The sequence below is a fragment of the Carettochelys insculpta genome, chromosome 1, assembly GCF_033958435.1.
Source record: "Carettochelys insculpta isolate YL-2023 chromosome 1, ASM3395843v1, whole genome shotgun sequence".
Classification (NCBI taxonomy): domain Eukaryota; kingdom Metazoa; phylum Chordata; order Testudines; family Carettochelyidae; genus Carettochelys; species Carettochelys insculpta.
In genome coordinates, this window is record NC_134137.1 from 374,802,066 (window position 1) to 374,827,545 (window position 25,480).

Consider the following 25,480-nt stretch of genomic DNA (forward strand, 5'->3'; position numbering starts at 1 on the left):
AAGCTAACCAGCTTGTCTCCATTGATGGTGCATAACCAAAAATTGCAGCTCAAGGCTGTGCACAGGATGCAGGTTAGGTTCCTCTTGAAACTTTTTTTTGATCAAGGATTTGCCTCATGTGCCCCCTGATGGGAGCTTGTATAACCTGGTTGGAAAACCACTGCTTAATATCATTTCTCCTTCCTGCCTCTTCATAACTCAGTTCCCAAGTGTGAAATTTTGCTGCAAAATGTGTTTTCTTAAGAGAACATTGTTAGATTAAGAGCTGGTTAGAAAATGTAGTTCGAAACTTAAAAAAAAATTCTTCGTATAACATGAAGAGTGATGAAGAGCAAGCAGTATGTAAAGATTAAGTATTAAGGACACAATTAATTTGGGGTTTGAGCAACTAAGGTGGTAGGGCGGAGATTAGAGAAAAATTAAGCTTGAGGAAAAGGGAATCTAATGTCAGTTCTTTACTGACACAGCTGGAAGAAAGTAAGTCCTGTCATCTTACAGAACAGCTGTACTGCTCTTAAAGGGGAACGGTCCCATGACATTACGCATTAATGGCTTTTCTCCTGAATAGAGCACTGAATTCCTTGACTTATTCTTGGGATAAATTTAGTATCCTGCAATATTACACTGTTTCTGCCATTGCCAGTATGAAGGCAGAGCGTGAACAAAGCATTTCACTTATAGTTACATTATACAAGTGTTTCAAGATATTTTTGTAATATTCTGGCTGTTTTGATATTACCAGCATATACTCAATGATCACACTGGTATCCTAAAAACAGCAAGAATTCCTGTGGCACCTTATCAACTAACAGATATTTTGGCACATAAGCTTTCAGGGGCAAAGACCCACTTCTTTGCCCATGGAAACTTATGTTTCAAAATATGCTAGTCTATAAGGTGCCACAGGACTTCTTGTTGTTTTTGAAGATACAGACTCTCGGCTACCTCTCAAATAGTGGTATCCTATGTGTGACTATACCATGATAGTACGTCTCAGGCTACTTTTTTGGTCAATGTGGAAGATGAGTGGTTTTCATTTGCTATTTCACCTAGCACCTGTTAGAAAGAATCCCAAAGTCCTTGATTTATGTATAGAATACAAACGTCTCTTCTGAACACCAGTACTTTTGGGATGGCAATATGGCAATATACAGGAAAAACTAGGCCAACATTTTAAAAGAGGAAGTGAAGAATAACAGCCAGTTCTGAAGATGCTGTGACAATTTAGATTTGTGTCCTTTGAGTATGAACTTGATCAATGAACTCTCTCCCAAATTTACTTTTCCCTTAAAGACTGTTTGTGGCCAGGACTTTAGTTTTGTTTCTTCTGAAAGAAATCTGTAAAACTTTTACTGTTGCAGAATTTAAAAAGGTTCAAAATTCTCTCACATTTATAACTTGAAACTTCAGAACAAAAACTGAAATGTTATTTAGATTGTAGATACTTTGTGGCCAGAGATAAAAATACAGCAGTGGCTATGCTGGCTCAGACCAGCGGTCCATCTGGCCTACTGTCCTGTGTTCCAGTAGTGGATAATTTCAGGTTCTTCAAAAGGAACAAACAGAACAGCCCATGTTGCCAAGTCCTAGCTTCTGGTAATCAAATGTTTAGGTATACCTAGAACGTGAGAATATGGAGTTGAACATCTGAGCATCTTGGCTAATAGCTCTTGATGGATCTGTATTCCATGAACTTAATGAATTCTTTTTTGGAAACTGGTTGTGCTTTTGGCTTTCATCACCTCCCATGGCAAAAAAGTTGTACAGGATTATTGTACATTGAATGGAAGTACGTCTTCCTTCTGTTTGTTCTCAAGTTGGTGCCCATTCCTTTCATTGGATGATCCCTGTTTTTAGAGTTAAGAGAAGTAACTTCCTTATTTGCTCTCTTCACCTCATTTGTGATATTCCCCCTTAGTTAAAGAGACTAGAACTGGACACAGAATTTCAGTAGCAGATGGACCAGTGCCAAACAGAGGTGTTAGAACCTTTTTGCTATTTAAATATCCAGGGAGTACAGTACCACAGCATTGTCCGGGGAGCGCCTATTCAGCTTATTATCCAGTACATCCCATTTGTCTCTTGCGGTCTCTGCTTTCTACGATACTGCCCCATCAGTGAGTAACAGTGACCTGGCCTCTTCATTATATAACACTTCCCCAGTCTTTGGGTCTTCTACAAACTTTATTAATTTTTTTATTTTCTTCCAGGTCATTGATGAAACTGTTACATAGCATAGGCCCAAGAGCCAATACTGGAAGGTCCCTAATAGGAAAAAAAGATATGTCTGCTTGATGATGATTCCCTGTTTACAATTATATTTTGGAACTGTCAGCCACTTTTTAATACATTTTAATGTTTTCCATGTTCATTTTGCATTAATCTAGTTTCTTACTCGCTCACAGTCCGCTGTCCTAACAGTGCTTGAAGGGCAAGGTAGAATGGATTTTCTCTTTAACTTCATTGCCTTTGAAGTATTAATGGGAGCAAATACTGCTTCACGTGAGTCAGGAAAGGAGATTGAACTTTGTAGCCACTCAAGGAGAAGATAGGCTTTACAAGATGCTGGTTTTTACATAGGATTTATTCCAAATCCCAGTGCAGTCAATGGGAGTCTTTACATTGGCATCAATGGAGCTAAATCAGACCTGTATTCCTTTTTGGCTATGTTCACACTTGCCCCATGGTAATCAGGGTGATGAGAGATGACTAATAAAGTGCTGCAATGCATATGCAGCACTTCATTAGGCTAATTCTCCCCCATGCTACTTTGAAGTAAAGGCACTTCGAAGTAGTGCGGGCACTTCAAAGTGCTCGCAGCTACGTGGCATGCTGGCACTTGTAAGTTTGACGCTTTGAAAATGCTGTGGTGGAGAATTATCTGAATTAAGTGCTGCAATGCATATGCAGCACTTCAGGGTGTTAAGAGATTACTAGTGATTATCATGCCCCCTTCAAAGAAGGGGGCAAGTGTAGACATAGCCTTTGTCACCAAAACTAATCTTCAAACAAAAGCTTTCCCCTTTAGCCTCTTGTGTCTTGGCAATCAGCAATAAATAGGGGTTTACTGAAGTGTGGCAGCAGCTAGTTAAAAGGCTCAAAGCCTGCATAACATTGCACCTTGGCTGTGTTGTTTACCTCTAGAATTCAATCACTGTGAAAGTGGTGTTATCAAGGGCATAACTCTTCAGCATGTCTAACTGCAAATATGAAGTGCCACAATCTCCATTTCTTAAATAAAAACAAAACAAAACTGTATTTTTCACAAAAGAAAAGTAAAGTGTATGAAAGTTTTTTCTATCAATACGATAAATGATTGACTGTTCTATTTGCTTTTCTCAAGCTTGGCTTAGAGTTTTATGTTGATGTAATAGTTTTGTGCATGGCCACTTTTTTTTTTTTTTTAAAGAACAAGAAGAAAATGTGGAAAAGAGGCCAGTTATGTGAGTGGGTGAACAGTCAGCTTTCTAAACACGTGCTTCTTTCCTCACTGCATCCCTCTCCTTTCCCATTTCCCATTCCTTTTCTCAGCTCTGTTTTTTGGTTCAGGATCTCCTGTAATTGTTCCTGATCTGGAGAAATTCTGTTTGCTGAGCAAAACCTAATATACCTAGCTTTCACTGAAGTCCTGGTATTTTAAGTACTCAGCACCTCAAAATATCAAGCTCTTTGGGTAGATACAGTCAACATATACCTTTTACCTGCAGAGGCTGTCGGCCCTTTCCTAGCACCGACCAAAAGAAGAGGGAGTCCCATCCAGTTCCTCCTGGACAAGGGATGGTAGCCATGATCAAATGGCTGTTAGCTGATAAAAATGGAGTGTTCTAGGGTATTTAACGAGGACTTAGCCCGTCTCCCCCCAAGCCCTTTTTGGATGTTGTGTGCATTGTCATATGTAGAGTTCAATAGTAATGCAGACACAAGTTCTGCTAAACAGACCAAGCAATGTAGAACTTAAAAAAGTACAACCATGCTGACGTCTGGCTGCAGAAACCCCAGTTAGGGAGACTACCTGATTAATGAGGCTTTGGGACACATTGTGAGGCACATCTATCAGAATCCTGCTCTCATCCACAAGAGGGAGCAAACTTCATAGTTATGGGTTTCTTGGGGAAGCTGAGATGTCCAGTTCTCCCAATAAACTTCTTATTAATTAAAAGAGCTCAAAGGCTGAAGGCTGCTTCAGGCAATTCTGCATTCTGGGGTAAGTAAACCAGTACATAGTTGGCCCATAAGCTCCCTTTATCTGTTAATATTTATCAAGGGCTCAAACCTTAACTTGGCTGCCTGCTTACTGAGTCTCCTTGCCTTTAATTTTTAATATCTAGCTGACAGGTACATTGTTAATTTAAATTCTACGTTGTAAGCAAATGTCTTCACTTATTTTGCTAACGACATTTTATATTAAAAAAAGAAAAAAAATCAGTCATCTTCCGTTTATGTTGTCTTTGTATGTATATGACTTTGTTTGGATGATGAATATCTATGGCAGATGTGAGCAAACTTTTTACATCAGGCCCCCCTTTTCATCCCTCTGATTAGCTGGGGCTCCCTAACCTGTCTAATAAAATCCAAAGCAACAGAAATTTATGTTCATATGAAAAAAGCACTGCTTTCGGCATGTCCCAGTTTGTGAGGGAGCAACGTAAACTACAATGGTGCAAGGATAATGCACGCAATAGGAGAGAAGATACTCACAATACAGATGGAGGTAAAACATGTTTGAAGACCCACCTTCCCCAGCCCTCTCAGGCACCTATTTAAAAAAAAAAAAATCACTCTCTTTTTAAAGAGCCCTCCCAATTCCAGCAGTCCCAGGTAGTCCATGTTGCTGTTTGAAGAGCCCAACCCAGTTTAGGAGGGGGAAAGAAACGCAAAGCAAACAAACAAAACGGTAGCTCCCTGCTCTTTAAAGAGCTCCCCCCACTCCCGCTTTCCAATCCTTCCTGGTAGCCTTTTAAAGTAAACAAAAGAACTAAACAAAAGATCACCATAATTGCACTTGAAATAATAATAGCCTGGACACTCTCAGGAAGCTGAAACAAGAGGCTGTGCAACTAATAGCTTGCTGCTACTCAGGACCTCTGCAGAACTTGAGGGCGGGGAGAACCAGAAATGACAGTAGAGACTGTATGGGGCAGGGGGTGGGGAAGCTGAATCAAGAGAGGCCGCTGGGAGGCAATGGAGAGCCTCTGCGAGATAGGGTGAGGAGAGACTTTCAAGTTTTGAGTGCTGTGGTATGTAGATTTTATACACTACACAGGGCACGTTGTACCCGAATTCCAAACAATTGCAGAAATATTTGTTAGATTTTATGAAAACATGGTTTTACAAAATGTAAATGCAGGGTCAAATGTAAATTGAGTATAGTTTATGTACTAGTTTGTCATTCCAGGAGGGCTGAGGTCAAATTTATTTATAGGGCACAACTGAAAGTTAGCTAGGGATCTTGTGCTGGTGCCCAGTGGATGTTAACTGGTTATGCTTGAAATGCGTTGGCAGATTCATGCAAGAAACTTGCTTAGAGCCTACCTGCATTATGCCAGCTCAAGTCACAGCACGTCACTTTATTAAAGACTCAGAATTAGGGAAAACATTTTTTCATGCTGTAATTGTGTATTCATTAAACTTAAAAGATTAACCCCTTAGATCTTGTTAACTCCAAATACTTTCCCCAGTTCTCACCAGACACTGCCTGAGATTCCTGTGTACATCAGACTTAGATGGTTTAAAAGTTGTTATAATGGGGGACTGGGAGATACAGGACTCCTGGGTTCCATTTTCTGCTGTGCTACTGTGTCACTGTAATACCTTGGGTAAGTGAACTAAAATCTTCATGCCCATTTTCTCTATCTGCAAAATGGGAATGGTGTACTTATTCTTTGAAGTATTGGAAGATATTGTTGTGTAATGGATATTACACTGTCAGTTTGGCTGTCGCCACTGTTCTAAAAAGAGGAGCAGACTTAAGATTGACAATGATAGCACAGTACTTTCAAAGCCTTGTTACTTGGTAAACGTATAGCAAGAAACACTGTGTTCTGATTTTAACAATGTTCAGAACAGATTTTTTTCACACAGACATCTAAAGAGGAGTGTGAAGGTGCTTGTGACATTGGTTTTGTTTGTGTTTTGTCTGTTTTATAAGTTAACTTGCTTTATTAAGAACAAAATGAAAAATATATTTGTGTCTGCTTTAAACAACTTTCCGGATAGCATCACTGTCATGCTGATATGTACCAGAAAGAACTGAGCTTATTTCTCTGGGACCAAGTGAGAAATGTGCATTGAGGATAGTGAGGAAGATTTAGATTTAGGAAAATGGAGCCCCCTTTTAGTATTTAATACAATTTAGCAACATGAAAACAATTGTCATATGTATTTAATTTTCTTTCCAGGTATCAGCAGTGGATTCATTAGAGGGTCCTCTTCTTCAGGTGGAGGGACTGAGTGATCTAAGATTAGAGCTTCACAGTAAGAAGATGAACATGCACTTAGTTCTAATAGATGAACTGCATCGTCACTTATACATCAAATCTACTAACCGTGTGGGACAACGCAACAAGGAGAAAGGGAAAATAAGGTTGGTTTTAGATAGTTTTAACTCAGAATTTCTGGATGTGGGTTCGAGCAACAATTTTCTCGCTTGTTAAGTAGAAGACTCTGCAGAGAGTGTGTCATCATTTTCTGCAGAATCTGTCCTTTCGTGGTGGAGGGAGAGGGTATATTTCTAGCTCAAGTAGCAGAGAATAAAACCTTATGATAATGATCCCCTTTGGCCTTCAAGTCCCATGAATTTATTTTGCCTTCTTGAGCCTGCAGACAGACTGCTCCAGTGCCACTGCTGGCACTCAGACATTTCCAAGCTGAAATGCAGTGAGGATAGGTGAGTATTGGCAGTTGTCACTGCTGCTATTTGTAACCCAGTTGGTAACAGTGACATTGGCAATCAGGGCACTTTCTCCTTGCTACATGTTTAGGAATGCTGTAGGTAGCAACAGAGGCAGGTAGTTAGAGTTGTGCAGTAGGTAGGATAACAAAAATAGAAGTTGAGGATGAGCAGATATTGCCAATCCCTATGGAGTGTGTTCAGGGGGCTCTTACGGGGGACAAGGGGAAGAACAGTGAGGAAAAACATTCTTCCCTCCCTGCTTCCAGCAGCCTGAGGGGGATAGAAAGCTCCCAACTGATCATGGAGCATCTAGCAGGAGGTCCTTAATGTCATGTAACATGCCTGAAAGTCTTGAAGAGCAGCCTGAAGGCCTCAGGGAGCAAGAATGTAAACTCCCATGTTTCTTATGCACCACCTGGCATAGCCTTAAATTCTGCTGGCATAAAAAGGTGGACTGTATCATCCTGGACAGGTCTTACTGGTCACAGCCCCTTTATCTGTAATTAAAAGCCAAGTACTGAAGCAAACAGCCCTAACCCCTGCTTCAACTCTGCATAAACTCTGTGGGAATGTAAAGGTAGTGTTGAGTCAGCGCGTGCGTGCACAGGGATAAACAACTAGGGTATAAAAACTTGGGAGACCCCACCCCCAGCTGAGTTTCATTCAGGGACTTCAGCCTCAGGGATGCCCTGGATTCCCCCACCTGGAGACACCAGTGCCATGGCCCTGTTGTGAAACAATGAGAGTCTCTGTGGCAGAAGGGATGTAAGCATTCCAAAGAGCTCCTTATTTCATTAAGCTTTGTCCTGTTGTGCGTTTTGCTCACTAATATGTACTCTGTGAAATGTAGTAAGCAGCGGAGTAGTAAGCTTAATAAAGTACCCCAATCAAGTCTGTGTTGAAGAGAAGCCCATGATCCTGTCCATCTTTGGCCTTGTGAGTTGACACTTAGGTCTGAGGTTCTTAGCCTAGTCTGTAGACAGCAGCCTGATTGAGGTAACCTGGTGGTAACTTCTCACCTGGGCTTTTGCTTCTGATGTGGGGATGCTTTAGTTTTAGTCCTCTGGCTGTTATTTGTCTGATCAGTTTTTCAATCCCTGCGCAAGAAAAGGGTGGGGAAAGGTGATTGCAAAATGTTAGGAGGGAAGAAAGTGAAATATTATGGAGGAGTTGGGAGGGGGAGATTATTCTTCTGGAGTGTGAGAGAGAGGGAGAATAGAGAGAAGAGAAGCAAATAAACAGGGAGGTAAGAGGGTATATAAAGGAAACAGAGAGAAAAGATGCATTATGCTTTGTTATGGGAAGAAAAAAATTGCGAGGGTAGGGAGGGTAAGAAAGGCTAATCAAAATAGAAGGGGCACAGTCTGTTATATTAAACAAATTATTAAATAAGAATTTGATTGAAGTTGAAATTTTCGAAGCAGGAGGCTTGTTAATGAGTCATCGTAGTCTCTTGCTTACTCACCCAATTAATTAAAAACAAACACAAAGCTTGCTGCTCTCATATATAGACTTGCTGATAAATAGCAATTCTGTGTTTCTGCTGCTGGAACTCTTATCTCTTTCCTGTTGTCCTTTCTTATATTGAACATACACCCTTCAGTTACACCTCATCACTGTTTATGGGAGGGACGGTCTGTCAGCTAATGATTGAACAGTGCCTAGCAAAGCCCAGCCCCATATTGATTGAGGGTTCAGGATGCTACTGCAATAGAAATAATTGTATGTTAATTTCAGTACATTGACTGGTACAGCTTTTTAACTTCCCTGAATTATGGGGGAATGTGCATTTTTGAGGAGGTTTTTGTAGAATCACAGAATGCTGGAGCTGAAAGGGACCTCATGAAGTCAAGTCCAGTCCCTTGCCTTTACCACAGGAGCAAGCACCATCTAAAGCATTCTTGATAGAGACTTATCCAGCCTGTTCCTAAATATGTCCAATGATGGAGGTTCTACAACTTGTCAGTTGATTCCAGTACTTAACTGTCATGACAGGAAATTTTTCCTGATGGCCAACTTAAACCTCCATTGCTGCAATTTAAGCCCATTGATCCTTGTCCTATCATCAGAGTCTAAGGAGAATAATTTTTCTCCATCCTCCTTATAACACCCTTTTAGGTACTTGAAAGCTGCTATTGCGTCCCTTCTCAGCCTTCTCTTTTCCAAACTAAACAAATCCATTTGTTTTAATCTTCTCTCAGAGGTCATATTTTCTACAATTTTAATCATTTCAGCTGCTCTTCTCTGTATCTTCTCCAATTCTTACACATCTGTCCTAAAATGTGGGGCCCATAACTGGACACAGTAGTCCAGTTGAGGCCTAATCAATACAGAACAGAAGAATCGTTTCTCGTGTCTTGCTCACAACACTTCTGTTCATGCATCCCAGAATCATATTTGCCTCTTTTTTGCACAATAGCATCACACTGTTGACTTATACTCAGATTATGGTCCACTATTACCCCTTAATCCCTTTCTTCGGTACTCAATCCCTAGGGAGTCACTTCATACACTATTTTCACACAGTCACGTGGACCTTGAATTAGCAGATGTAAAGTAGCATCCTCATTATAGAAGCATTATTTTTGTTTCTCTTAATGTAATGTCTTGCTCATGTTTTCCCTTCCTCGTTCAGCTTCTTGCTTTTTCTTATGTGGCTGGGCAGCTTGAACCTCTCTTGACTAATAAATGTTAATCTATTGCAGGAAATAGTAAGCGCCCTTCTGTCTGGGTAATAGGCCTCATGGAAGAGGTCAAAGTGCTTCTGTGTGCTGAGCTGTAATTTGGAAGAGGGTATAGAATATCGTGGAGTGCTCTAGGAGGAGATTTCTGTTCCAAACCAGCTGCTTTGGAGAAGGCATGGAAGTGGACTTTCTCCCTTGTAATAAACAAGAAGCTGGTTGCCTCATTGAATGGTTAAGATTTCAGATTATAGGCAGTTACTTAATACCTCTTTACCACAATGGTACAATGAATTCATTTTGTCACTGCTGCAAGAACATGCTTTACAATAACCAAGAAAATCCTTTGTTAAAACAATGCATCAGAAGTCTTGATGTCTCTGAAACATGAACTAAAGGTAGGGGTAATTTATTGAAGGGGCAGGACCTCAGGTGCAAGGCTTGGGGCTAGGGGATAGCTTCTACCAGCCAGCCCTCAGTGCTGCCCAACTTTTAAATTGCTGAACCCCCAGACAACTGTCCCATTCCCTTCTCTCTCCTTGTTGACAGCCATGGAGAGACATGTTAAATCAGGTGAGGTTAATGTGGGCAGGGGACTGCCTGTATGTCTCTAGTTGTGGGACCAGGGCCCTGGGTTCTTCTTAGGCTTCCCTTTTTAAATGTGCTTGCAATAGTAGTGTGTCTACTGTCTTCTCATTTCCTTATATTCTTCCTTTCTATTGGTGTTCATCGGTAGCCTCTATTGTCAGTTTCTCAGTTAGGTTTGTCCCTGTGAAATGTACTTATAGTTCCAAGTACAACGTGACCATGATCTTTGCTTGGGGTGTCTCGGCATTGCCATAATACATAATATTTTCATGTTAATGTATCTGAAGCTGTTGACTTGCTTTTTCCCCCCTTCCTAGTTCACTTGTGAAGGATGCTTCTGCCATACCACTAATTGACATGGCTAACTTGCCTACACCTCGAAAGTTCCTTGATGCCTCCCAGTTCAGCACTCCTGGGAGCTCTAGTGGTGAGTATGTTGCATGTTTCACTTACGGATTTCCAAATGCATTTTTAAAGGCTGATGAATATTGTTATCCCCATTTGGGACAGTCCGTTTAGTATACATAATAATAATAAGGGGTTAACCAAGCCTTAACTCAGAAGAAGCAATGGAGTTGAGTGCTGTAAGGAGCCCAGAGATGCTGCAGGAAGCACAGCCAATCTGGGAAGAGTGACAGGGAGTAACCTGTCAGGGCCCAGTAGGCTCATATAAAAGGGAGCTGCATAGCAGAGCACTGCAGTTGCATTGGGAGCCCAGAGCGTAAAGACTGCATCCCCGGAGAGCTGATTTGCACTGTAATCACCTTGGATGCAGCAGTGTCTGCTCTGAATAGCTCTGAGGCCAGAGGTGAGGGCAGAGAAAGTGCTGGGGCCAAGGGGAAGTGACCCTGGGAAGTAGAGCAACACTGATTGAGGTTACAGAGGAGCAGCAGGAGGCTGCTATTTAAAGGGTCCTTTGCTTAGGGCCCAGGTTCCCCAAAACCTGTCACCCCTGGGAAGGTGGCTGGACTGTGGGAAAGCTAGATCCCTCTTCTGGAAGAGGGAAACACAGATGCTGACATAGCCAGAGGGCTGAGTCATAAAGAGGGTGTTGTGATTCTGGGAGCAGAGACAGAGTAATGGTGCACAGACCACAGATGTTGGCATCGTCCTCGAACTAATCCACGGTATAACCAGGACTAGGCACCAGTCTGGCAAAGAGGGCTGCCCCTGTTGATACCATTTCACAGATGTGGGGCGGGATACCAAGCACAGAAATGTGAAGTCACTTGCTGGAGGCCATAGAGAGGTGGTGGCATAACCAGGAAGGGAGAACACTCTCATGACTCCTACTTACATAATAAATACTAACATGGTTGAGTGTGTTTCTTCCCAACAAGTCGTCAATTTACAAATATTTTCATTCTCTGCTCAGATTAGTTCTACTTAATTCTGCCTGCTGCTCCTAGTGTTGATTGTCTCTTTGATATCCTTTCCTCTGGCCAAGGGGGAGACTTGTAGCCAATTCTCTTTGGATCCAGATGTCACCTTACCTTAGCTAATAGAGGAAGGTGTGCACACAGAGTGCTATTTTTTTTTTCTGGGTGAGAGCCAAAACCTCATTTCTGTTCCAAAAATCCTTCCAGAAACTGTTCTAGGCAGATAAAGCTCTGACTATATAAAACATAGCATTTCAGCATTTGTGTCTCTAGTTTTATTGTTTTCTTAATATAATAATTTGCACTTTTTCAGCATCTTTCATCTGAGCTGCTGAGAGCACTGCACAAAGGATGAATTAAGCCTCCCAACCTCTGAGGTTGAGGGAAGGTTGTCCATATTTTATAGAGGCGTATGATAAGGCTTAGGAAGAGATGGGGTGCATAGCTCTTGGTGTGCTGCCCAGCCAAATAAGTAATGCTGTAAGGAACAACTTTTCTTCACTGTGCAAGAAACAGCTCCATTTTACACAAACTACAAAGGGAATTAAAATTTTTAACCAGCTAAGAAAAATAATGGGCACTGTTGCCAGGTGTTACTCCCAGCACCTGGGTTTTCTTGGCTGGGGGAACTGTGCCACTCGCAGGTGGTGAAAGGATCCAGCCTGCTGTGCACCAGCAGCCCCATGGCAGCACAGCCTGGGGCCTGAGCCACTGGGGGATGCTGAACCTCTAGGAGAGGGCAGCAGGATGGGTGGCTGGAGCATGGGGAGCCACCCCCTTCCTTCCCACATGTGGCAGTGCAGGACAGGGCCTGAGCTGCTGTGAGCATGGAGCAGGCCGCACTGGTGGAGGCGGTGCTCCAGGGGCTGGGCTGCTGAGGGCTTCTGGGAGGGGAGCGCTGCTGTAGTGCAGACCTCAGCTTGTGGCGTGAGGTTCCTAAGGCAGGGTCCTGTGGGGTGGGGGGCTCAGCTTTGCTAGGCTGAGGAGGCGCAGAAGCCCCTGACCACTCTTCGCACTGGACCAATTGGGGTCGAAAGCATAGCCCCCTGCCGTGGCCAGAAGCTCTGGTGTGCCGAGTGTGGTTCTCGCAGGGCCCCACAGGGGGTGCTGCAATGGGTGGGGTGCGAGGTGCTGCACAGGCCTCAGGCTTATTGAGATACTCTGCCGTGTTCCGGAGGGTTCCACTGTTGCCTTGTGACGGCATGTAAACAGAAGGGACGCAGCAGGAGGAATGCCTCAATCACTCTGACCACAGCCAGCAACAGGTGGGTTTGCTACAGCCCTGCCTGTGCCTGGCACCAGCCCCTATGGACTGAGAAAGGGAGCAAAACTGGGTGAGCCTCTGGGAGCCTCGCACTACCCAGGCCTGGCTGCCAAGAGTGCTGGTCAGTGATGGCAAGGGGTCCTCTTGGTTATCCATAGTATTTGATTATCTGGCAACCTCCTGGTCCTGAGGCTGACAGATATGGAGGAGTTTACTGTACTAAGCTGTGCCTCAGAGCTGGCAGTGGGCAGAGTGATTGAGGCATTCTCCCCCCCTCTGTCCCTTCTGTTTACATGCCGTCACAAGGCAACAGTGGAACACTATGTACCTCTGGATGCAGTAATAATTGTTTTGGAATCATTGCTGGTTGAGTCACTTTAATCAATTCCTGGTCCCAGGCTCCAAAAGGAAAAGGGCTTATGGGTATTGCTCATAATTGGGCCTGCCGTATTATTGTGTTTGATAAATGGGGAATGTAATCAAGAAATCCAGCAGAGAAGTAGAAATTCGTGGTCTCGTCCAGGGAGGGGTGAAGTTAGAGAAAGTAAGAGACACACAAAGTGGACTAACTGCAGCTTGCACATATTATAACAGATACCAACACCTTTTTCTTTATGTACAGTAATATGCAATAGTATTATTTTACTCCATGTCAGAGTGATGACTGGATTTGCTCCTCTAGACCATTCAAGTGTTCTTCGTTGTACAAATCTTGAGACTGCTTTCTACTGAGGAGACTATTCCTATTAGTTCATTTTGTGTCCTGTAGTCCCCATAACGTACTACATACTGTCCACATGTGCTGTAAGACAGGACAGTATGTCAGGAGGGAATTTGATAGCTTGATCCTCTATAATTCACTGTTGCTTCATTTACTGTAAAGAAGCTATTCTGATGTATACTAATTTGAAGATCTAGCTATCAAATGCTATGTTTTCTTGATGATGTTGCTGGTCATGCTGAAAAGGCCAGCAGACCCTTGTGACAGATGAGGCAATTCCTTGCAGTATACTTGAAAATCCTCAATGGATTTAGTTTAAGTATCTTTGGGGCCCACTGTATTAATTGCAGAGTGTATGCATTGCTCTGAGCCAGGTTAATAAAGAGCTACATTGAGCAATGCAGCAGAGGAGAGTCTTTTTTGAACAGTAAGTGAGAAATGGACCTGCCTGCCTCCCTCTACTGGTTTATGCAAGATCACACCTTTTTGAAGGTACCCCCTGTGGGTACAGTAGTCTACTGTACCCATTCCTGGGATGTGACAGACAGAGGCTGTTTCAAGGAAAGACTAGGCAATGTGTATGGTGGTTTGTTCTTAGCTACAGCTCTTAAGAGCATATAACCTCAGAAAATCCCTTTGGTGCATTTGAAGGATGGACTCCTCCCAGAGCTGTAGCTGATCTCTGATAAGCTTATTAACATATCTCTTGGTTCTTTTATTGTTCTAATATGTTTTCTTTGTAATGTTTTCACCTTAAGAATAAATGTGCTCTCTTAGCACTGTGTAGTACCTTCAAGCTATGGGCAGTTAGGCTGCCTATAGCCTCTCTCATGAGAGAGCAAACCACAGACACTGGCCTGTTGAGGGAGGCTAACTTGCTGGGGATACACAGTGTAGGCTGGGAACTGTGTAGCCTGGAGAAAACCCTGACTGGGATGGAGTGGGTGGGGTGGAGTGGGAGAATAGGTCTGGGAGTCAGAAGAATGGGTGCTGTTGCTGGAGGAAACCATAACATTCCTCTTCCCTGGTCTCCTCTTTTTTTTTTTTTGTCCTGTACTGCCGGATGCTAAGTGAGCATCCTTCTGACTTTATAAGCCAGCATGCTTTGGAGCAGCTATTTTGTGTGCGTGCGTGTGTGTGTGCATAATTCAGCATATATGATCCATGTGAAATATGGGAGAATTTTAGAGAAGTTTGTTTAAAGGTATCTCCAGTGAGTAAGAGTAAGTGGAACTCATAGTACTATCAGAGAATCTAAAACCCTAGTGTACATGGTAGAAACTTTTATTGCCTTCAGCTATTTAAGTTCTTTTGCCTTTTATTGATGAAACAAAAAGTGGCCATACATATTAATACACAATTATAAAGCACTGAGTCACTTGAGCTGTTGCAGGATTCGGTATCCCTTTCTCCATTTGCCTCTCAATGGAAACACTAGCTTAGGCCGTAGAATCTGCACTTAACAAAATCTGCAATAATTTTCATCTTCCCATTGAAGATATTTCACTGCAACGTAGCTGTTTAGTCGTCATCTTGCCTGTTTAGAGGAATATATTTACTCTGAAATTACATTTCTTTACCAACACCTTGTATTTGTAGTAAGTTTCCAGGTTTTCCTGTACTGCTTCTCTCTTTTGGAGCTATAAAGTGCACTCGCTGTCTAAGTAGTTTCTAGTGCTCCAGAGCTCAGACATCTCATGAGGGTACTTCATAGAATTTTGGTAAGAGACGAGCTAGAATCCTTTATGTATTTATGCTGTGCTGTGGAATGATATTCTATAATTAGTGATATGTAAATCTTAGGGCAAAGGGGTGAATAATGTAATCAAATGTCACTCTCACCCCAAATGTAAAAATTAGTTTCTCAGTAGGAATGATACAGTAATTTCTAAAATTAAGTCACTGGCTGTATTCACTGATTGAGCAAGATACTTTTAAACTCAACAGGACTTGTGCGTATAAAGGTACTTGTGTGCTTAAAGTTAGGCATGTGTTGAAAGTATCTTACTGAATAAGGGCCTTGAAAAGTAATTTTATTTTGAAAAGTGACTATAAATGTCATTGGAATTTCCTGTTTATTGGTTATCAATTACTTGTAGAGTAAAAGTTTCAGAGAGGTAGCTCTGTTGATCTATTTCAGCAAAAACAAGAAGGAATCCTGTGGCACTTGAAAAACTAAAAATGTGATTAGATCTTGTATTATTGCAAGCTTTCATGGGGTGCAGCTCACTTCGTCAGATGCACAAAGTGAAAGATTCAGTGGCAGGGATTTATACATACATACAAATTTGGTAATGTTACATCAGTGCTAATGAGGCTAATTCATGGAGGGTAGATGTGGTTCACTTCCAACAATGAAAAAAAGGTGAGAATTACTTCTTGTAACGAGCCATTCCCAGTCCCTGTTCAGGCCATTTTGCTGATGTAAAATTTGCGTATGAATTCCTGCTCAGCAGTTTAACACTGCAATCTGTTTTGGAGTTGTTTTGCTCAAGTATGGTAAGTTTCAAGTTTGTAACTGTCTGTCCAGGGAGATTAAAGGGCTCTCCTGCTGTTTTTTCTTCCTGATTTGTGTCTGCTTTGTGTCTGTTTTTGGTGTAGAGAGTTTGTTTTGTCAAATGTACATGGCAGTGGGGCATTGCTGGCACACAATGGCATATGTCACATTAGTAGAGCTGTGTCTAGATTGCTCAGGGCTGATGGTAAGAGATGTGCATTTGTGTATCTTTAGCCGACAGTTGTGTTGGGAGAGGATTTTCTGACATTTGGCCCATCCACATGGGGCCAAATGTCAGGGGGGAAAAAACCCTCTGAGACATTTGTTCTCATGGAATGAGGTGTACAGGGATGTCTGTAGAATGCTCATGACTGGCAGATCTCTTCTGAGAGATCTACAGTCTGAACGTGCGCTGTGTCGACAAAACTTTTGTTGACAGAAGTTTGCAGTCTAGACATAGCCTCAATGTGCAGGTGAACGAGCTCTTGATGGTGTAGCTGATAGTTAGGCCCTGTGATGGGGTCACTTGATGAGTAGATAATGGGACAGAGTTGGCAACACGGTTGTTGCAGGGATTGGTTCCTGGGTTAATGTCTCTGTTTTGTGGTGTGTAGTTGCTCGTGACTATTTGCTTCAGATTGGGAGGCTGTCTGTAAGTGTGGACTGGTCTGCTTCCCAAGATCTGTGGGAGCAAGGGATCATCATCTAGGGTTAATATGTTGGAGAGAGTGTTAGCTGGGACCTGTAGGCAATGGCTAGTGGCGTTCTCTTTTCTTGTTGGGTTTGTCACGTAGTATGTGACCCCCCCCAAGCCAGCATCTAATATCCTTCTCAGTTCCAGGGCCTATCCCTTCCCATAAAGGCTCTGCCCTGTGCCACCTCATCCCACCTCCTTACACTTCCTCTTCCTACTCTCTCCTGTTGGTTCAGGTATGGGAATCTCCCTCATACAGACGCGCACAACTTGAACTTAGTAACAGAGAGAAAGCTGTGCTCGTCTATATACTATCTGGTATGGCTATGATCTGAAGAAGTGGGTCTGTCGCACGAAAGCTCACCTAATAAATTATTTTGTTAGTCTTTAAAGTGCTGCTTGACTGCTTTTTTGTTTTGATAACTTGAACTTGTTTGTAACTGCCTTGTCTTCCTTGAGTGCTGCCTTAGCACCTGTCTTTTAGTAGCAACCCCCTGTACCCCTGCCGGCCCCATCTGTTTGGAAAGCTTCTTGAGTCTGATGTATTTGAGAAATAAATTGCTGTTTGTTTTTGTGGTCTCACGTAATTGCTCTTAAAATTCTTTCTTGGACTGCCTTATCGTACTTTGACACTTGAGTTGCTGGAGTTCATGCTGCTTTTTCTTTTCCTCAGTTGGTTTTTACTTTCAGTTTCTAAGAGGCCTTTTTGCATTTAACACTCTCTTTTATTCTGTTGTTCAGCCCTGTTCGTGTGCATACATGTGTACACGCATACACGTGTGTACACACACACGCGCACACGCTTTCTTTAGCGCACGTCCCCTGTGTTGCTCTGCTCTTTAACTGAAGAAATTTTTTGAAAAGAAGTGAAAAATATACCTACTTGTTTTCCAGTGATAATAGTTATCAAAAACGAAGGCAGGAGTTGAGGGTCTGGGGTGATGAGGGGCATGGGGTGGATGGCTTAAGGCAGAGGGTTGGTGGGGGTTCACGGTGGGTGGGCTTAAGGAAGGTGCGAGGTGCAGAAGTTAGGGGAGGGGTCTCAGGATAGGGGGCTGGGAGGTGTGTGTATGGGGTTACCAGGGTCACCTGTGGTTGTAAGGGTGATTCTGCTATGGTGGCAGCTCCTCCCAGGGCGTGAGGCTGTGCTCCCTATTCAGCAACTCCAGCGAGAGGGAGGGATTGGGGCTGCATGATTGTTGGGTGTGGCTTGTGGCTCTGTATGCTGGCTTTAGCCTCCAGCTTCTCCCCCTGGCCTGCAGCTTCTCAAGGGGGGGTCTTTGCTTGCTTGGGGTAGTGGCCACCCTGTCTACAGTCTGTTGGGGGCAGGACAGCGCTCTGCAGCTGACCCCAGCCTCCTACTGCTCCCACTCCCCTTGTGCTGCCCTGGTTTACTCCCAGCCTCCAGTGCTCCCCTCCATCCTGCAGCCTGTTTGGTGGGGCGCTCCAGGGGCTGCCCCTGACCTTCAGTGCCCCCTGTGGCCCACAGGCTGTTGCGGTGGTGGTGGGGGGAGGTCAGGCTCTGGGGCTACCCTCTCCTCCTGCAGACCATCCTCCCAGGCCTGTAGGGTGGTGAAATGGGGGTGAGGCTCTGGAGGCTGCCCCCAGCCTTCAGTAGACTCCATTTTGCCTGTAGCCTACAGTAAGGGGGTGGCTCTTGGAGCTGCTCCCAGCCTCCAGTGGTCTCCCGCTTCCCTGCTAGCATGCAGGAGTTTGAAGGGGCAGGCTCTGGGGGGCTGCCTTCCCTCCAGCTGCCTCCCATGGCCTGCAGGCTGTCTGACAGCTTTCCCCCACTCCTGGCAGCCCCCTCTGTGGCCTGTAGCCTCTCCAAGGGGAGGGGGGGCAGGCTCTGGGTTTAGGACAGGGGACCTACTTACCCAATCTTTGTGGCAGGCAGGATGGCCAAGGCCCATCCCTCCCGGCCCCTCTCTTGGTCCTGCAGCTGACCCCAGTGGCCACTCAGTATCACATCCCTCCTGTCTATGCCCTTTCCTTTCTCTTCTCTCCTTCTTCTGACCCCTTCCTTTGCATGGTCTGGGAAATTTTGGGATTTTCCAGGCAGAACCAAACCCTCACCTTGATTGAAGATCAGGTAAGAGGAAGCTGCATACCAAATTCTGTGGTCATAGCTCTTAGGGTTTAAGAGGAGCTATTCACTAAGCATAGAAACAATGGGTAGATCCACGCTATATAGAGTGACAAGTGCCTTGTCAGTCCTTTAGGGGTCTTGTGCTTCCTGGTGGTTTTTACTGTGTGCCTCAGAGACTCAGGCTGGCCCTTCCACTGCCTTGGGTCTTTTCAGAGGCAGTGGTCTCCCTTTACCGAGCCGTTCCCATCATAAGTGTCTGGCTGGCCTTTGATTCAGGCTGATACCTAATGAGCTTCCACCTTATCTGCTGGACCTCACTCTCTGTGAGCCTAGGTGGGGAACAAAAAGGCATTGACCTAGTTTCCAAAGTACCTGCCTTCCACCAGGCTCTTGCAGCATGAAGTCTGTGGTCTGCCACTATATATAACTCAGAGCTTATTTGGACAAAATGTGCCATGTGACATATTTTTTAATTTTATAACCTTCTGGATCTGTGAATCCTGTGTTTGTCCATGTATTTTTGTCTATGTCATGGTCCATTCCTTGTCATGGTGAGGTGGCTTGTGTGTCTCAAGGACCTGGAGAGCTACGCCAGTGGGAGCTACAGTTCTTGGAAGGATCACCGAAACTGGACAGGTCAGAGGATGGAGAGCAGACAAATTTGGATCACCTCTTATTAGGTAAAAGGGGCTGGCTTAGAGTTAACAACCCTAGTCATAAAAAAGAAAAGTCACAGAAACATCTTCCAAGAAAGCTACAACTACACAAATCTTGGGAGGAGTTGACAATCCACTCAGATAGGGTATGAAACATGGCAGGGAAAGCCGAAAGGAAGTTGCACCGCAGATGACTCTTCTCTCATCCAGGACAGCCACCGAATTTGGTACGTGGAACGTTCGAACTATGTATCAAGCAGGGCAGACAGCACAGATTGCAGAGGCGACGAAACAGTACAAGCTTACAGATTTGGGCTTGTGTGAGGCAAGATGGACACAATCTGGGCAGCTACACCTGGCAACAGGTGAAACCCTCATCTATTCAGGACACGAAGAAGGCGGTGCACCACACAGAAGTAGTGGGCTTTTACATTATCAAGAGAGGCATCTTATGCTTCACTGGAGTGAACAGCTGTGTCATCACGCATCATCACAGCCAGGTTCTACACCGAAGTGCGAAAGCTACTAATTGTGCAATGTTATGCACCAACCAATGAAGCAGCTGAGGAATGTAAAACAGACTTCTCTTAGAAACTACAAAATGTGGTGAACCAGTAAACAAAGAATATGTTGATTTTTATGGGCGATTTCAGTGTGAAAATTCGAAGCATAAATGCAGGCAAGGAACAGACCATGGGAAAAGAAGGCCTAAGCAACATAAATGAAAATGGGGTGTGTGTCAGTGACCTTTGTTCCTTCAATGGATTGGTGATAGGTGGCAGTATTTTTCCATGCCAAAGGATCCATAAGGTCACTTGGGTTTCATCAGACCATCAGTGAGAAAACCAGATGGATCACATACGTATCAGTAGTTTTTTCAGAAGATCAATGCAGGATGTCTGCACTAGAAGAGGAGCAGATGTAGGTTCAGACCTCCGTTTGGTCACGGTAAAACTCAAGCTCAAGAGGTACACCACAAAAGTGACCAAGCCAGGGTTGAGATTAAACATGGAGCAGCTGAAGGATTTAGAGATGAGCCGATTTCGAAGTGGAGCTGTCCAACAGATATGCACTTCTTGAGAACCTCATCCCAAAAGATGCTATTGTGAAACAAATTTGGGAACGTGTCAAAACAGCCTGGAAAGAAACCTGTGATAAAACATTGGGAAATATGACAGAGTCACAAAGATTGGACCACAGCAGAAACTCTGAGAAAAGGTGAAGGAAAGAAAGTGTAGAAAGGCAGCAGTCAACAACAGAAAAAAATATCAGCCAAGGTGGAAGCACAGAAACCATATTTAGAAGCCAACAAAGAAGTTAAAAAGGCTGTAAAATTGGACAAGAATTGATTTGTGGAAAACCTTGCACAACAGGCTGAACAACTTGCAGGACAGAGAAACTTGGAAGAGCTTTATAACATCACTGAGAAGCTAGCTGGATCACGCAGTACAGTGGATCAGCCAGTGGAGGATAAGGAGGGGTGTGTTAACACACACAAATGAGCAGCTCAGTAGATGGAAGGAACACTTTGGAGAGCTACTGAACCACCCTGCCCACATGGAACATCCCGAGTTACCATCTGCAAATATACTGTGGAGCTCTGGCCAGCAGTGCCAGCCACAGGAACCCCAGCTGGTACGAGGCGAAACCCCCATCCCTGCAGCTGGAAGCCAGCTGGGGCAGAGCCTTGGCTGGGGTGCAGGGGACTCCTGACCCCCTTAGTTGGAAGCTGGCCTGTGGGAACCCTGCTAGGGTCAGAGAAACCCCATCTCTTGCAGAGTCTGCAAGCCAGGGAGCTGATCAGCTCTGCCCTCCCTCTCAGCCTTGGACTCAGGCCCCCACCTTACCTGAGCTGGGTGCTGGTCCTCAGGTATGCAGTTCTCTGCTGTGCTGCTGAAATGGTTCTCAGTTTAATTGATTTTCTAAACCGCTTGATGGCTGTTAATCCGGTTAAAAAGTCGAAAACCACTTCAGGAGTGTGAATAGCTTCTTAATAGCCACCTGTGGAGCTGCCCACCCCAGCCTGCGACCATTTGAAATGTAACTGCGAGCCATGTTTGGGTCCTGACCTATAGGTTGGGAAACCCTGTTGTAGTATCATATGGTGATAGGTTGGAAAAATACTCCTGGATAGTGATTTGTACCATCTGAAGGAGATAGCCCCCTACCACCCCTCAACCTAATCCCATACCAAGTAATGCATTGGGCTGAATGCTTTGAGGCAGGCCTGTAGAATTTTCAGTCAGTGCTTTGTCAGTATCCTTCCACTGCAGACATACCTAGTGAAGTTATTAGTTATTAATACTGAGTTTCTGCAACAAGGTTTTGTGCATGGCGAGTCTCTGTGTTGAGATTGTACTTGAAACATGTCTCCATTTAAATTGGTTTCTGAGAAGGTTTTGCTGGATATTCTGGTTGGAACAAAACATAGGAAAAACAGTCTCTAGCCTAGGTCATGCAGGTGACTGCCAAACAGTGTTAGAATCTGGCTGGCCAATGAAATCAGTTCATCTGAAACCCTGCTAGGGATATGTTGTGTTCATCCAGCAAATCCTTATTTATCTGGGGAGTCCTTGTACATGCTTACAGTTGCTTTAACTTGTATGAGGCTACTTGTGTGTAAGCACTTGCAGATTCAGGCTTGAAGATAGTTTATATCCTCGCTGGCGTTATATTTAAATAGTTCAGATATAACTATGAGTAAGGAAAGGCCTAATTAAACAAACACCAATCTTATTGGTCTGATAAACAGCTGAAATTGGGAGGGAAGGAAGCTAATTCTAAAAGAAATAACTTTTTTGTTTAAAGCTTGGTCCACACATCCTTTTCAGTTGATAAAGAGTTTCTGAGAAATGTTCATTATTAATGTCTCTTAAGGAGCAGTGTGAGTTTCATTTGTGCATCCTTAGTCATTTTATTTACTGAATACAACAAAAATGACTTTAATAAAACGGGAGGTTTTTTTTCTGTTTTCTTTGCTGATTCACTAAGGAAGATTGAAATCTAACTACCAGATACAAAAATGTCTTAGCAAGTAAATAATCACTTGAATGTTATACAATAGTTTTGATATTTTTGCATGGCTTCTCTGCTTACTCCAAGTGCTGATGAAATAAGAAAAATGACTCCACTTTGAAAATTCTTTTAACATATAATCTAGATATGAACCCATTGCTCTTGATATGTATTAAATGTGTTCTGACTGGGTTGATATTTTGATGTGGTATAAATGAGTGGCATTGTTGTTTTGTATGCTTAGGGCAAGAGAAATACTGGTCAAACTCTCCATTCTGTCAGATGATCTGAATTCATGTATATTTGCACGGGTATGAAGTGCTTCTGCCTGTGCAGAGGAGTTTGCAGGACTGGAGCATTGAGTTTATATTTACATAAGTGTTTGTTACCCACTTTGAAGCTTTTAAGGACATGCGGTTTCTGTGTCAAAGCTTTGTGCTTGACTGACCCATTGTTGATGTTGACTGACAGAAGAGGGTGTGATGAGGAAGAAAGAGGAGTGGGCGTGGTAGAGAGAGGTAACCTCTTCAGTTGTATCTTGGGCCATGATCTAGTAAGCCCCCCACAAGACCAACCTGATCTTTCTTAGAGAAGATAAGAGAATTTTTAGATCAAGGGAAATGCATTTGGTCTAATCTACCTGTGGTTCAATAAGGCATTTGATGCCATTCCACCTGAGAAATTAAATTGGGGAAGAAGGGGATTAATATGACAATTTTTCATTAATCATCTGGGCACAAAAAGTAGCCGTGCAGATGACTCAATGTTGGGAGGTAGTGCCAGTGTGGAGGAGGACTAGAATATCATACAAGAAGATCTAGATGACCTTGCAAACTGGAATAATAGAAATGGGATGAAATTTAATAGTGCAGCGCTGTGCACTTGGACTAACTAATAACAAGAATTTTTGCTATAAACTGGGAACGTCTCACTTGGAATAGTGAGAGTGGGATAAAGACTGGGCTGTACTGGTTGATCACGGGATGACCATGAGCAGCCTATGTTATGCTGCCATGAAAAAGGCTAATGTGATTTCCCCATCCCTGAAGTGGCTGTATTATGTTAATGGATAATTCTCTCCCAAGAACTCATTTCTGCTGTGATGCCCATAAAGTGACTTAAAAAAAAGACCTTTCAATTTTATTAATTTACTTAAACCTTTCTTCCTTTTGCAATTCTTTGTGTGTCTAGTATTTGTACATGGCTTGCACCCCAAGGATCAGAGTCTCATGCCTGTCTTGTACACCTCTGGTGCTTAACAAATCATGAGCAGAACTAATGAAGTGGGTGAGCCATATATACAGTGCATGGCATACAAAATGCTTGGCTTTTGGGATTAATGTTGGGATGAAAATTGTTTCATGGAATTAGCACTGATGTAACACTCCCTTCTCTGTATGTACGTATAAATCCCTGCCATCTGATTCTTTCACTTCATGCATCTGACAGTGAGCTACAACTCCAAGTTTATGCCCTAATAAATTTGTTAGTCTTTAAGTGCCACAGGACTCCTTATCGTTGCTGCTGCTGCCGAAACAGACTAACATGGGTGGCTTCCTCTCTAAAACTTAAGTGCAAAACTGAAATTTGTGTACCCAGAGCTTTATGATCTAAATGCATTGTAAGCATCTCTTTGGTTATCACTGTTTGCCAGATAGCTAAAATGCCCATAGCATTTTGCTACGTGTTCCCTTATATCTTGCACAAATAACACGCCTTTTAGTGGTGTGAGGCTTTTTGAAAAAGAAATTCAATTGGCACTGGTTGGTTTTGATTGACATAACTCAAGTTATTCTTTTGTCTTGACATTTTATCATCTAACAGGGTCTAATCTCAGTTGGTGGGCAGTGCTCAGAGTGAACCAACTCCTGTTACACAGTGGACCTAGGTTGGTCTGGGCTGAGGGAGCAGTGTGGGTTTATGTTAGTTGAAGAATTAAATCTCTATTGAGAAGGTCAGTTAGATTTATGATTAAAAGGATGCCGTCAGGGTGGTATCTATGCAAGTCAGCTGACACTGAAATAAGTTTTAACTAACCTATTACAATAATGCAACATAAAGCACAAAATGGCAATAAAAGGCATAGGAGAATTTAAGTTACAGGGCATTTTCTGGGAGAAGGTAATTGCAGGGCAATTTGGAACTTGAGTGATCTTGATGATGAACTGGCTCCACAAGATGCTTGTGGTTTGTAAGTTGCACCTGCTCTTAGTGTACCTGTATATCATTGTGGGACAATTTTAGGCTAGTGAGTGAGCTGCGTAAGTCGCCCTCCTTCATCTCAGTGGACTGCAGTATTGCAACTGGGAAGGTCTCCCAGGGTAGGATAGTCTTGCTTGCTGTGCTTGCATACCTAGAATTTGTGCTTTCATTTGGATGTAGTGGGAGCACACAGCTCTCACCGTGGGCGTGTCTACACTAGCCAGCTACTTGGAAGTAGCCGGCACCACGTCAAAATAGCACGCATCACGTCTACACGCGCCGTGTGCTATTTCGACGTTGAAATCGACGTTAGGCGGTGAGACGTCGAAATTGCTATTCCCATCTGCAGATAGGAATAGCGCCCTACTTAGACGTTCAACGTCGAAGTAGGGCATGTGTAGATGATCTGTGTCCCACTACTTTGAAATAGTGGGGTACTCCATGCTGACCATCAGCTGAGGGGTTGAGACACACTCTGTCTAGCCCCTGTGGGGCTCTATGGTCACTGCGTGCAGCAGCCCTTAGCCCAGGGCTTCTGGCTGCTGCTGCTGCAACTGGGGGTCCGTGCTGCATGCACAGGGTCTGCAACTGGTTGTCAGCTCTGTGGATCTCCTGCTGTGAAGGGCAAGTGTGTCTGGGAGGGGCCCTTTAAGGGAGCGGCTTGGGGCTTTGCTGGCTCCTTATTTCGACGGGGAGTGCTTGTGTGTGTGGGCGCTCCACACTTCCTTCTGGGGTGGCTCCTTTCGATGTTCCCCATCGCTATTTCGACATGGAACGTCGACGGCACCAGCCCTGGAGGACG

The 25,480-nt window shown here is 43.7% G+C and overlaps 1 protein-coding gene across 2 annotated transcripts in view; it reads left to right on the forward strand.

Annotated features, from left to right (window-relative positions):
* Nucleotides 1–25,480, forward strand: part of EXOC4 (exocyst complex component 4) — a 663,660-nt gene that overhangs the window by 50,410 nt on the left and 587,770 nt on the right. For both annotated transcript variants that reach the window (XR_012642363.1, XM_074975764.1), the window contains exons 4-5: nucleotides 6,399–6,583; nucleotides 10,479–10,588. Coding sequence is in view for 1 of the 2 variants with exons in the window: in XM_074975764.1 (XP_074831865.1) it covers nucleotides 6,399–6,583; nucleotides 10,479–10,588 (295 nt within the window). In the remaining variant the exon portion in view is untranslated. The remainder of the gene's footprint in view (nucleotides 1–6,398; nucleotides 6,584–10,478; nucleotides 10,589–25,480) is intronic.